Source organism: Saimiri boliviensis, chromosome 4 (assembly GCF_048565385.1).
Source record: "Saimiri boliviensis isolate mSaiBol1 chromosome 4, mSaiBol1.pri, whole genome shotgun sequence".
NCBI lineage: Eukaryota > Metazoa > Chordata > Mammalia > Primates > Cebidae > Saimiri > Saimiri boliviensis.
In genome coordinates, this window is record NC_133452.1 from 85,249,918 (window position 1) to 85,265,092 (window position 15,175).

The window sequence follows — 15,175 nt, forward strand, 5'->3', positions numbered from 1 at the left end:
ATAAGATACTTGCCTCAGTCTTGTTTCCCTCCTACCCCATCTCCATCCTCACCCCATTCTTCCTTTTCTTATCTAAGCTTCTCCAAGGAGTGCTCCACGCCTGCTCTCCCTGTTCATTGCCTTTTGTTTATTCCTCAGAATACTGTTGTACATCTTGAGCCTAACATGCATGCCACTAAAATAGCTCTCTGATAAGTGATGTGATTGCAAGATCTAATAACAATTTTTCATTTTCTTTCTTGATTGACCTTTGATCTTTGTCACTACTACTTCTCTCTGTTTTCAGGTAACTATATGCTCTCCTACTTTCTCTTACCTCTTTGACCATTTTTTTTTCTGTCATCTTCCCCATATCACATTTCTTGCCCTGTACTCCTTAAATTTTCATGTTCATTTAGGTTCTCTCCTTTTGCCATTCACTCTAAATAATGTTATCCCTCCATAAGACCTCAATACAACTACATGTGTTAAAATCTTTATGGCCCAGATTATATGTAACCTAATAATATAAATATAATATAATATAATAATATACATCTTTATCTGTGGCCCAGAATAACTCATGGCAGAAAGCATAAGCTTTGTGCAAAAGTTCAAAATTGAACCTTGTAATTTGTTTACGTACCCACAGCCTCAGACCTCTCAAACCTACCACCCACCATGATTCTTGAATTTAAAATCTTTCAACACCATCTGCTACCTCTATTATAATTACAGATAGTCATATATACCTATAGGTAATATTAATGTATAGTAGAAGGCCCTACATGATCTGACCCCAAAACTTCTCTAGCCTCATATCACTTTGCATTCTGATAAGTTGTGTTTGCATCAACAAAACTGCTCTATTCACAGTTTCACATGTGTTTCATGTCCTCTCTCCTTTTATGTTTTGGAAGACCGGGTATACAGATGGAGCTTGTATTCTGAGTCTTTACTGTAAGGTGACTTGGTTGGGCCACTTCCTTAGGTAATCTTCCTTGTCAATCTCTTTGTATTTTTTCTCTTACACTGCTGAGATTCCTCAGAAAAGATTTTTCCAATATCTCTCCAGATGCTGCCTTTCTGCCAGTTTTCTTTAAGTAGGACAAGTTTGGAGGGTCTCCGTATTGAATATGGAAACTTTCAGTTAATCTTGTTTCCTGTATGGCACCCTTGCCCCCAGTTATGCCTGGTCTCTTGTTTTTGTTGTTGTTTGTTTGTGTTTGTTTGTTTGTTTGTTTGTTTTGAGACCAAATCTCACTCTGTTGCCCTGGCTGGAGTGCAGTGATGAGATCTTGGCTCACTGTAACCTCCGCCTCCCAGGTTCGAACAATTCTCTGCCTCAGCCTCCGGAATAGCTGGGATTATAGATGCATGCCACCACACCTGACTAATTTATTTTGTATTTTTAGTAGAGACAGGGTTTCACTGTCGTGGCCAGACTGGTCTTGAACTCCTGAAGTGGTGATCCACCCACCTCAACCTCCCAAAGTGCTGGGATTACAGGTGTGACTCACTGCACACAGCCACCTGGTGTTTTGTACTCCAGTGACCCCTTCTAGAAAATGAGCCTCAAATTTTCTTTCAAAATTCCACAGTGTGGGGAAGTTGCCTATCTTCTAGGAGAGGGAAGCAGATCTGGGTTTTAACTGATTATATATATATATATATATATATATATATATATATATATACACACACACACATATATATGTATGTATGTGTGTATATATATATATAAATTTTGAGACAGTATTTCTCTCATTGCCCAGGCTGGAGTGCAGCAGTGCAGTCATAGCTAACTTCAGCCTCAAACTCCTTGGTTCAAGTGATCTTCCTGCCTCAGCCTCCCAAATAGCTAGGAAAAAGGTGTGCACTACTATACCCAGCTAATTTTTTAAAATGTTTTTTGAGGGGTAGAGATGGGTCTCTCTGTGTAGCCCAGTCTGGTTTCAAACTCCTGAGTTCAAGCAATCCTCCTGCCTTGGTCTCCCAAAGTCCTGAGGGTACAGGCACGAACCTCTGTACCCCAGGCTTCTTAATAGATTTTTGGCCAACTTCCTGTTTTCAGCCTCTCCTTTATCCCCACTTCCAGAGGCACTTGGTGCCTCCTATACCTGGGTTTTTGAAAATTTTACTGTATCAATCTGGTCATTTATTCCCCACTTCTGGCCAACAATTCAGCTTTCTCAGGTCTGCTAAGTCAGTTGCCATTTTCTCATTTAGAAGCCTGTCAGCTTCTAAATAGTTATTGCTACCCTTTTCTCTTGGCCTTTTAAATTTTTTCCTTTTCAAAAAAAGCTGTTTTTTTTTTGTTTTAGTAGAGTTTGTTGGGGAAAGGAATACTAACCGTGTGTTCAATCTTCCATTTTTATAGGGAGTCATCCCTGCTTCCATGTCTTCGCATATGTTTTTCCTGCTCAGCATGTCCTCCTGTATGAGGTCCTGGAACTCTCACATTAATTTTTCAATACTGTGTTCAGGTAGAAGGCACTCTAAATGCCTTTACCTTTGCCTAGATAAATTCACCTGTCCCCCTGGTACCTAGAGTTCTTGTATTTTACCCAATCTATTTTACTCAGTCTATTTAATAGCACATAAATAGTTCTTGTATTTTATCCAATCTATTTAATAGCACATATTTATATTTATTTATATTTATGTGCTATTAAATAGATTGGGTAAAATACAAGAATTATTTTAATAGGATTATAATTATTTGATTACATATTGATCTCCCTTACTAAATATATATGGTAATTTTAATCAGATTTAATAAATTATTGCATTAGTAGAGGCTATTCTTTGATGAAAGGTAAGACTTTTATTTAACAACCATATGTTGCTATGTTTATGTTAAAGTCCTAAGTTTCTAAAATGTTAAGAAATATTTGATCTGTTTAGTATCTTGCTAATAGTGTTAAGTCTTCTTTAAAACTAATAGTACAGGTGGGGCTCAGTGGCTCACGGCTGTAATCCCAGCAGTTTGCGAGGCTGAAGCAGGCAGATAACCTGAGGTTAGGGGTTTGAGACCAGCCTGTCCAACATAGCAAAACATTGTCTCTACTAAAAATACAAAAATCAGCCAGGCATGGTGGCAGTCACCTGTAATCCCAGCTACTCAGGAGGCTGAGGCAGAAGAATCACTTGAACCTGGGAGTCAGAGGCTGCAGTGACCAAGTTCACGCCACTGCATTCCAGCCTGGGTGACAGAGTGAGACACTGGCTCAAAATAGAAAAACAAAAAATCTGACAGTATAAAGATAAATTTAAGCATGCTTTCTATCTCATTTACAAGAAGCTTAGTTTTAAATCTTAAAGAAAAAATTATTATGGAATAATTTATTGTAAAAATTTACAGTTTTATGAAATTTCAATTTTCTACATATATTCCCTTCTCTGCAATGAAATTTAAATCAAGGTAGTACCAGGCCATGTACAAGAATCATGTTCAAGTTAAGTTTTTGATAGTGCTAAAAATATCTTTCTGATTTTATTAATTAATTCTATAAATGGAAGATTAGTGTTTTCATTATATTCTCAGGAAAATTATGACATATATCTTTAAATATAATGTTTGACTGTAGCACATTTTGAGTTTTGAGTTATCTAGCATAACCATATGAAAATAAGGTACTATATAGGATATTTACTATTTCTGAATAAATTCTTATTTAGTAAGTGGCTATCTATACCTCTCTTTCTAATTTAAATTCTCTTTCATCTATTTAATGACTCTAGTGAATATATCTTACATGAGGAAAATATCATTCTAATCATGTCATGATATATTCTCTAAATACACTAGCCATATTTTTTGCATAGACTTTCACCTTAAATAATGTATAGAAGAGTGGCTTTTTCATAATATGTAACTTAGCACAATTCATAATTATTGAAATAGGGACCCTAAATTGCATGCATTTTATTTTCATAGCCCATATTTTCATCCTAAATAAAAGATACATATGGAACAAACAGGCCTTCAACAATTGCTATTTGTTGTGTTCTTATTTATGACTACCTAGTTATACAAGAAAGAAACTAAAAGATTGAATAGAACAAATTTACTGATAGTAAATGTCAAATATCTTTGATACTTGACATGCATAACACTTCATCATTGGGTCATTCATCAAATCTAGTCTAATCTTTGTTTTAACTATAACATTAAATGAGGGTATTGAATGTTCAGCTAGGCTTTACTACCCAGCTGAGTGATGTAGGAAATATTATAGGTATAATGTTACCTTAGAGGAGTGAAGTGTAGTACAGCTGGAAAGTGCTACAAGAAGCTGCTGCTTTATTTCAGGCATAAACAATAAAGAAGTTGGGCTGTAATTATGTTTAAAGCAAGAGAACTGCTCTGTGATCTGTGAAAGCTTATATGGTGAAGTAGTATTATTAGAACTGGTGAAGATTTTATGCCTATGAGACATGATGAGGAAAATACAAATCTTATCTTAAAGAAATTTTGCATTAGTTTTGTCTAGTACCTTTGGGATCCACCAGTGATTGTCATAGGTAAAAAGTCTATTATAATGCAATAGGGCCTGGTGTGGTGGCTCACGCCTATAATCCCAGCACTTTGGGAGGCCGAGGTGGGCAGATCACAAAGTCAAGAGATGGAGACCATCCTGGCCAACATGGTGAAACCCCATCTCTACTAAAAATGCAAAAATTAACTGGACATGGTGGTGTGTGCCCATAGTCCTAGCTACTTGGGAGGCTGAGGCAGGAGAATAATTTGAACCCAGGAAGCAGAGGTTGTAGTGAGCCAAGGTCATACCACTACACTCCAGCCTGGTGACAGACTAAAAAAAAGCAATAAAATTATATTTTAGTTGCTATTAACATTAAATTCCAAATGTATCAAAAATGTCTGTGAGCACCAATACCATCATCAGCAAGAATTTACTTTGTGCCTTCTTCGTGTGAAGGGGATCATTAATAGATTTCAAAACCCCAAGAGTAATTAGATGGAAGAATCTAGTAGCACTTATTACTATTTTATATCATAAAGTAAAACTACTTTATATAAGAAGAAACCATCTATTTGATGTACACAATAATTTCTCTAACTTCTTTCAGTTAGGCAGTTGGTTTTTGAGCTAGAATCTGAAGAATACAGATCCCATGCTTTCATTGATTATGTCACTAAGATAAGTCACAGAATCTTCTTTCAGGGAAGTTTTCAAGAATAGTGGCAAGCTGCTATCTTAAAATATCGATGTCAGTAGCCTGAGAATTTTACCTCATATGCAAGTATGGGATCAGACAACCACAGGTTTCTCTTCTGTACTGGTTAACCTGTGTTATGATGATTTCAAGTTGTGAATAAAAGCTTGGAAGTTGGCAGGATCTGTTGGAGGATTACTCAAGGATATTTATTACTTGTTTCAGGAACAGCATCTGTTGCAGTAGCAGGTCTCCTTGCAGCTCTTCGAATAACCAAGAACAAACTGTCTGATCAAACAATACTATTCCAAGGAGCTGGAGAGGTATTTGCCTTGTATGATACTACGTTCTCCTAAACTAACATATAATTAGTGTTAATTGCTCATTAACTCAAGATTTGAGGTATTCTTTCGAATTTTTAGTATATTACGACTGTAGGCTTTATGGAAGATTCCCAAATTAAGTACTGAGACATGTTAATCGTTCATAGGCTAATTTAGTACAGAGTTATTGAAATATTTTTCACAGTTTTAAATTTGCAATGTTATCAAATGTTGCCATAGGTATTTGTTATGCTTATCTAAGGTGCCAAACAGGAAAAGTTTCCAATGTCAGTGTATATATACAAGCCTTTAAGTATAAGCTAGTTTATCTGATGCTGGCTGTTAGTATACTCTAGTGTTACAAATACAAGTTTTTAAAATTTGACTCACAATTCAGTTACATATGTAACTATATATGTATTTTTAAGAAAAAATATTTCTAATTAGGGATTCATAATACGTTATTACTGTTCACATGCAAAAATCCCAAAATATTTTAAATTGTTGGAAAGAGACTGCAGCAAGACCAAATTATGCTTTTTGTTATTTGCTTAATTTAATAATCTAAAAGAAGAAAACCAGACTCCTGTAATAATAATTCACCCCCAAAATAGAAATTAAAATGTTAGTTGAGTTTGAGTTTCTTAAGAGAAAACTGTCAAAATCTCTTTATAATTATAGAATGTAAGTAATAGAGAAATATTTTGTGGGTGTATATATATGTATATATATTTCGAGAAACTTTAAATTTTCAAATTGAATATGATTATGAACAAAACAATACATTACACTGGTAGATATCTGTGTATGTTGTGTGTTGGTTTTCATTTTGCTTGTCTTTAGATAAAACAAAATACATGAAGTTAGAACTCAAATGCCAAGATACAAATATGTGAAAATATTCAGATGTAAATTACGAATTTACTTTTACATTGAAATAAAAATCCATTGAAATAAAAATCAAGGCTAAATGACAGCTCATTAACATTTGAGTTCTTTATTTTGTGGATTATTACATGCTGTATTTAACTTTAGTAAACCTCTTTGAATTTTCAAAGAGTTTGATGAATGGCACAGACCAGTTCTTGATACTCAACTAGGCAGAAGAATTCATGGTTGGATGATTCAAAACTAGCACTTGTTTGCCCCTGAAAAGATATTGGAAATTTCACAGATTATTATAAAATGTACCAAATACCAATTCCATGATTCCTTTAATCTTGGAATAAATTTCACAGCACTTTTGATATCCAAATTAGAAGAGTAAGTAGATGCTTGGGAACACAAATTTTTTTTTTTGTTAGTTTCATTCTGTTGCCTAATTGGTCAAGTTCCCATCCAAATGACCAGGCTTCATTCTTCAAATTCAATTAGAGGAGCTTGAACCTAACAATAAACAGTACAGTTCAATGAGCAAGGTTGACCAGTTCATTATTTTAAATTCAGTATTTTTTCTTGGAACAAATCTTGGTCGTATTAACAGGATTAAATACACTGACAATCAAGGATATCACCAGTTTATCTGTGGCCAAATAGCAAGCCACATAATAGTGGTTCTGTTGTAGTAAAAAGGGTAAATAACTGTTATTTGGCTTAACTTAAATGTGACAAAAATATTTTCTTCCCACTAACAAAGACAAAATGGGTTGAAATGTAACCCTTGATAACATATCATGTGGTACAACTTTAAAAATTTTTCTTTCATTACCCAGGCTGCCCTAGGGATTGCACACCTGATTTTGATGGCAATGGAAAAAGAAGGTTTACCAAAAGAAAAAGCCATCAAAAAGATATGGTTGGTTGATTCAAAAGGATTAATAGTTAAGGTAAGAATTTCTCATTTATAACCAGGCTAAAAACCAACTTTCTATTCCGGATGTCCATCTCAAAGACTACTGTTTCTACCACCTCCCTTTACACTGTGTTAAAAGAGTAGCCATTAAATAGGAATGATCATGTCATACAGTAATACTGATATTCTTCTGAATAAAACAGAAAACTATGGCTCTGGATAGATTCCAGCTGCAATGTGAGTTGGCTTCTTACATCCCTTTGAATTAACAGTCCATTTGAATTAGTTTAGTTTGTTTGCTTGCTTGCTTGTTTGCTTGAGATAGAGTCTTGCTCTGTCACTCACGCTGGAATGCAGTGATGCTACCAGTCACTGTAGCCTAGACCTCATGGGCTCAAGTGATCCCTACCCTGCCTCAGCCTCCTGAGTAGTTGGGACCACAGGCGAATGCCACCATATCCAGCTAATTAAAAAAAAAAAATGTAAAGACAAGCTCTCCCTGTTTCCCAAGCTGGTCTTGAACTCCTGAGCTCAAGTGATCCTCCTGCCTCAGCCTCCCAAAGTGCTGGGATTTAGAGGCATGAACCACTACACTTGGCCAATTTAGTTTTAAATTTAGAAATTTTATATTGATACAGATGAAACACCTAGATATATCACTTTTTATTGAGAGTTGGTCATCAAATTGTATGTTAGCTAGAAAGAAATGAAATAGCTACTCTTTACCTGCTACTTTCTCTCAACCAAATTCTTAAGGGTTTGATTGGGAATTCCTGAGAGAAAACTTTGATAAATGGCTTGTTTGAATGTTATCTTATCTGAGCTTGAGTTTCCCCATCTTTAGTAGAGATAATAGTACCTACTTCATAGTATTAATGTCAGAACTAAATAAGATTAGGTTTGTGGCCATATTGCTATAGAGTTATAAGGCATTATTAATACTTATGCCACTTGTGCATATCAATCATTCTTTAAACTGCTAGAAAAAAAGTACATATAAATCCCCTTCCTGTGTGAAGATGAATGATTAGGAATAACTAATGATAAGCAGTGTCTTCTGGAATGTAGTATAGAAATAAATGAGAATGTGTACAGACAGACTTTCTGGAAAGCTGTTTTATGTGCCTTTAAAAGTTTATACTTTTGAGCCAATAGTTACCATTCAAAGAATTCATCCAATGGAGATAGAGATGTATACAGTGTTTTATGTATGAGGATGTTATTGCAGCATTATTTACAATAATGATATGGTTTATAACACATTAATTATAATACTGATATGTTACACTTAACCTAAATAAAGGATGATTGTGAAATGAATTGTGGAATAGCCACATTAGTATACTGTACAGGCTTATAATTATTTTCAAAGATTAATAAATGACATGGTAAAGGATTTGTAATATAATTTTAGATTTAAAAAATACCATAGTATATATAATTTTAATTTAAAATACAGTTGTATATAAAAGTCATAGAAAGAAATACATCAAATGGATATTACCTGAAAACATTATTTCTAACATATTTTTATGTAATATTTCGAAGTGTTAGTAATCTGTTCCTTTAAAGCTAGAAAAATGTTTTTTAAAATCAATATATATAGATATATTTCCTTTAAATGAAGAAAAATATATGCACAACTTTTTGTAGCAAGTAAGTATATATAAAGACAGACTTTTGGTATGGATTTCTTGGCTTAAAATTTGCTATTGCTTTGAAGAATCAGCATAACTATGAAAATTTGTATACTGTCATTATGTGACAAGTTATGGGCGTGAAATAAGAATATTTACTGAATAAAATCGTCTGTGGATCAGGTGTTGTTCCAGACTCTGGGGATTCAATGAAGCTTGATATCAGGAAGCTCATAGCCTAGTGAGAAAAACTTAAGCCGTGAGTTACAGAACTAGAACTATATGAAAGTGTTATAAAAATATGTTCATGGGTGTCAGGGTGCACAGGAGATGATGCTCCCAATTGCACTAAGGAAAAAGATGGGAATACTGAGGAAGATTTCAAGACAAGGTGTCTATTAAGCTAAGTTGGAAAGGAACAGTTAGGAGTTTATCTAGGATCTCCATAGATATCTTAAATTTCCTATACACAAAACTAAAACAAAGGAAGCATGATGGCAAGTGCACTGAGATATCTTGATCAAAGCTAAAAATGATGTCTTTTGTCTCTTTATATCTTCAAAGTTCTATACAATGTGTAGTACATTCCTGACAACAAATATTTTGTTAATAAATGAATTAATAAGTGGTTTTACAGGCAGAATAAGCATGTACAAAATAAAATATTTTGATATAAGGGACATTTACAGATTAGATTAGAAAGGAAGCAGATGGCAAGAGATGAAGGACTTTCTGAACCCCAAAGATGAACAATTGAAGAAACCTGTGTAGGTGGGTTGCCTCTCCTTTACTCTGATGGCATTGTGGAGGATGGATTGCAATGAGGGGAAACTGAGTAAAAGAACTAGTTACAAAGCTGTTTCAATTATCCAGATAAAAATTAATTGGGGCATGACCATGGAGGTGAGTGAAAGAAGCTTAATTAAGTAAATATTTAGGAAATAGAAGTGGCATACTTAGTCACTGATGAAATATGGAGAGAGGAGTAGGGTTTAGTGGTGGAAGGAGTCTAGGTGGACTCCTTGGGGGTCTAGTAAGTAATGCAGCTGTTAATGTGGAAAACGAATAAAGAACAGACCACTTGAAGAGAAGTAGCAGGATCAGTTTCACACATAGTAAGTTTAAGGTGCCTGTGGAGACCTCAGACAGAGATACTCCATTGACAGCTGGAGACATGGGACTGATACAGAGGATAGGGTCTGAGTTGGAGATAGGGATCTGGGGGTCATCAGCATGTAAATAGTAGGAATAGTAGGAGCTGTAGAGAAAGGTATACAAATTGTTGTCCTTAGGGATATAAAATACTCAGGAGTCCAAAAAGGGGAAGTCTATGACTGTGGTTTTATTTTGTGGTCTCTGATGACATTTTTACTTGAAAACTGTATAAAAATATATAGATTTTAGCATCTCAAACAGTTGTAACTTACATTTACTGAGCTGAGACTCCAAAGTCCATGGATTGTAATACTTGGAATAACTGTGAAGTCATTGCCTAGACCTAGTCAGTCACTCTTACTTCATGTATTCTACTTGCCAAAATAAAGAAGTTCACATGTTCTGCTTGCCAAGATAAAGTTACATTTTAAAAGGTTGTTATATATTTAATAGCTTGTACACTATTTAATATAAATATACATATTAATTTTCAATCACTTTTTATTTCATGCTTTTTAAACAGTCAAAATCCTTACACTGACTTTTGTTGCAGAACTGTCTTAGAATAACCAGTAAATTAGTGTAATCCTGTTTTCAAATTTACATGATTCTTTTGTGTTTTTTATCCTTCATCCTTAGTACTTTTACACTTCGGAGAACCAGTAATAATTTTATTAACTTGTAACTGTTTATAAATGTAAAAATACCATAAAATTTTAAATAAAAAATTTTCTTGGCAAAACTCCACTTTTTAAAAACACCACGCCAAAAACTAAAACATAAACTGTGAAGTCAGCTCATCTTTGAAGTTATATCTTCATCACACTAGGTAACTATTATTACAGGACATTTTCTCTTTCAACTTTCAACATCACAGCCATAGCAGTTTCCATCATTTACCCCATATCCATATGTGCATTTATGCTAAAAAATACCAATGTTATAAATAGTTCATCAGTATCAGTAAGGTTAATTGAAGTCAATTACTCGGTCACAGATCATACCCAAATATCTTTATACTTTAGTATAAAGTACTTTAGTGTTTTATGATGGGAAATAATTGACATATTAATTTTTTCAAATAATATTAATACCTTTTAATGTAAAACTAATAGTTTTTTTAAAAGCCTTCAAAATAAAAATTAGAGTGAGAATAAAGACAGTGAAGAGAGGATGAAAAGGGAATGTTGCCAACATAGTATTTGCATTTTGCAGTGGTGATTTGGAGCATTTTCAGGGAGGATAAGAAACCACAAAGATAAGTGCAGCCATTAATGTAAAAAAGGAATAAAGAATAGACCAATTTAAGGGAAGTAACAACATGAGTTCTACACATAGTAAGTTTAAGATTTAATCTTTGTCTTAAATAAATATTATATTTTGGATATTACTAATAAACCAAATTAATGCTAAGACAGAATATCAAAATAAAAAGTAGGATATTAACGGGTGTTATGAAGGATAGATTTTATTTAACCCAGAATGAGGCCATAGACTCGTCTGAATTTTGTTTTTATTTTTATTTCTTTTTGTTTTAAATAATTTTACTGTACTGTATTTTTCTGATTTATAGGTAAATGTTTAGCTCTTGTAGAAAGAGATAGTGAATAAAGGTATGTTGTATGTTATAAAGGTATTTTTGGCAATATAGTTATTTCATTCCTGAGAGTATAATCTCTAGGTCAAGGGCTTCAAACTACAGACACTATAGGTTCTCTGCTATTGAAACTATAGTTTCTCTGCTATTTTATCAGAATTCTTGATGGGTGCTGCCTTCACCCTGAATTATGGTTAATACATTTCATACACTGTGGTTTAATAAAAAAAAAAAAAGTCTAACTCCCAAGAGACCATGTAAGCTGATGAAAAATATCTGGCTTGATTATTTTTCATTTCATATAAAGTATGATCAATGCATGTAGGTATTAAAAAGAACAGAGGCCAAAGATTATATGCGTGAGTCTTAGAAAATTATGAACATTGATTTTTAATGTACAGAATTAAATATTGATGGAGTTCCCCTTACTATACTTTTGTCACATAATTTATCTTTGTTTAATCTGTATGAGATGATGAAACACAGCTCTGGACTCTCATAACTCTGGACTCTTTAGCAAGTGCATATACCTGATTTGCAACAATTGCAGTGAAATGCTACTATGTGCTGAAAAGTCCCTCCCTACAGATCCATAGCAGGGCCAGGTTCATCTCTGGTAAACTAATGACATGACAGCAAAAACAGGCCAGTAAAATGAGGGTAGGTAATCCGACTGGGCATGGATTCAATATACGCACTTGTGGAAGAGTTTTCTAGTCCCTGTTTGTAGGAAGTAATAAATATTTACTGCTGATAATCTAGAACTAATTCACTTATACCTATCCTGGGCTGTGGAATGATAGCCCAAAATCTTGGCAACCTTTGCCCAATTCTCCTCGCTACCCCCACTAAAAACTTATATGCTTTTGAAAAAGGTAGTAATTCAGTCTGGTTATATCTTCTACCATATAGTAAGAATCATCACAATGTGAAGGAAGAGGGGAGATTAAAGTAATAATAATACAAATATAGTTTCAGCTATCCATATTATGTGTGACATAATTGGAGACTCTTTAAAAAAAGAGAGAGAAAAGAAGCAGTATAGAATTTGTGATTTCTGAGGTAAGAGGTACCCACATGCACTTTGCCAAAAGAAGACAAAAGTATTTCAGCAAGGGATTCTGAAAAGGAAGAATGAAGGGAAAATACATTTACTTATCTCCATACCAGCTGAAGTTATTGGCATAAAGAATATGTATTCCAAATTAGATTTTGAAAAAACAGAGAAACATAAGCCATTAGTCTAGAAAATAGAAGTCCAAAGGTACAGGTAGTTGCCTCATTATTACTGGATTTAGAAAAGGTTATCACATTCCAATAGTTGCTTTAATCTAAACTAGATCATTAAGTCAATTTTGAAAATGGTAGAGAACATACTTGGGAGATCTTTTGTGTGTGTGTCTTTTGATTCTTCTGTTTTGTCAAGTAAAACTTTTGGTATTGCTAATATTACCATTTCATGATTCCTGGCCTTTTTTCAGCATTCTTTCAGCATTTGTAAGTCATACCAGGAATCAAGCCTTTGAAGGTGGTGCTGTGGGCAATTTAGGCTTCTTACTACATGAAATGTCTTCTGGCTAAGTTCTAGCTTCAGTGTCTAGGAGCTGCCAGTGGCTATACTGTGACTAATAAAGATGTTTATGATTAAGCATGTATCTCTTTCTTTACATACATTATTCACTGTCTTCTTTATTATTTGTTTTCCATTCTAGGCAATTTAAATATTTTTCATTATATCTCAGGTTATCAGCCAAAAAAAGCTGTGATTTCCAATTTATCTTATTCTATAGCTTGTCTTCTTTAGACTCATTATTGTATACTTTTTTGAAAACATGTCACATAACTTTTTTAAAATGCATATGGTAGGGATATGTTAGATCCTTTAGTACACTGATTCTCAAAACTGGCTAATCATTTCTATTCACCTGGGAAGCTCTTTAAAAAATACAAAGAGACACCAGGACCTTACCCTGGAACTGAATTTGTTTTGGAAGCTTAAGCTATTTTTCCTCACATGACTGGTGCTCAGTTAGCTTTAAAAAGCCCACATCTGGTTTATTCTTACCAGTACTGCGGTGATCACCAATCCAAACCATTTTATAGATGGAGAAACCAAGATCACTGGAAGTATGCAACACCTTGCCCAAGGTGGTGTGGTGCATAGAGGAGCCTAAAGACGCCTCTGTCCTGAGTTTTAGTCCCATATTCTGTCTCCAACATTTATACATGTTGGATAGTCTGTTAGACATATTCTGTGTCTGATTGTGGAGCCTTTCTTTTCCTGAATATCATGAAAAGTTATCAGAAATAATATAAATTTATTTGATGTTAGCTATTAGAATCCATTCTGCTACTAGATGTTTATGTTCCTAACCAACAAAATTTATCACAAACTATTGATATATTAACTACCATCAACAGTGATGAGGACAACACTGTAAAATACATTAAAATATTTTAAATTTGCTGTCTTGGATAATTCAGGGCATTACATTGAGGAAAATATTTTGAGTTATTGCATTAAGAAAATAGGGAATATATCTCTCACTTTCAGATTATTTACCATATTTTAAATTTATTTTACATTGTGGATTTGTGGGTCCACATACAATATAAATAAATTCCTCCCTTATTCACGTGTAGCTTTTAGCAGCAATCATTATGTAGCAATTTGAATTTGGTTATTTCAGCTGCTAGCAAAATCATCTTTAAGATATTTACTCTTATGCTAATTTTATTTTCTTCTGTGGGTGACTACTACTTGGTTTGGTAATCCAATGAAAAGAAATATATTTCCATGTTTATGGCTATTATATGCAAATTTTTAAACTATAGGCCATAAGCAGTATGGATATGTTATCATTGTCATGTTGTTTGTCAGTAGTTGAATGGCCTAGGACTGGTCATTTTTTCAGACTAGGAACCTCTACCCAGCTGCTTTCACAAGCCTGCCTTGGGAGCTACCATTTATGTTTCATGCTGGGCTGTGCTGTTTTACCATGGATTGTGCAGAATCTTACTGTTTGATGAGCTCACGCATTTTCTAAAATAAAGAAAACTGGTGGCACATTTTCCCCTTAAACCATTTTTACTGTTTTTTATTCCTATTCTGTTAACAATCCTGAAAAATCTTATAAATGTTCATGTCTCTCACAATCATTTTGGTAGGTTTTTTCTATTTCAAAACAAACCACAAGGTAAAGAATAATTATAATATTTTACTGCCATTTAAAAATAAAACATGATACTGGAAAACATTAGTAGAACATTAACAGGAAAATCCTTGAGCATATCCTTGACCGTATTCATCACTGGTTATTCCTTTCAATAGAGTTTTTTTTGTGTTTTTTTGTTTGTTTGTTTGTTTTTAGTTCTGTGGTATATAGAGTGTGACTCAAGCATCTGAGAGTTCAGAATAGAGCCACTTTGATAATTATAAGAAAGAAAGTGGCCCCATGAGAACAGATGCAGGTTCCTTATCTGGGAAAAATGCAGATGTGATTAATTATCT

The 15,175-nt window shown here is 33.9% G+C and overlaps 1 protein-coding gene across 2 annotated transcripts in view; it reads left to right on the forward strand.

Annotated features, from left to right (window-relative positions):
* The window catches only part of ME1 (malic enzyme 1), a 194,834-nt gene that overhangs the window by 161,615 nt on the left and 18,044 nt on the right, over positions 1–15,175 (forward strand). For both annotated transcript variants that reach the window (XM_010333832.3, XM_003922971.4), the window contains 2 exons: positions 5,386–5,483; positions 7,196–7,309. In XM_010333832.3, the coding sequence (XP_010332134.2) occupies positions 5,386–5,483; positions 7,196–7,309 (212 nt within the window). The remainder of the gene's footprint in view (positions 1–5,385; positions 5,484–7,195; positions 7,310–15,175) is intronic.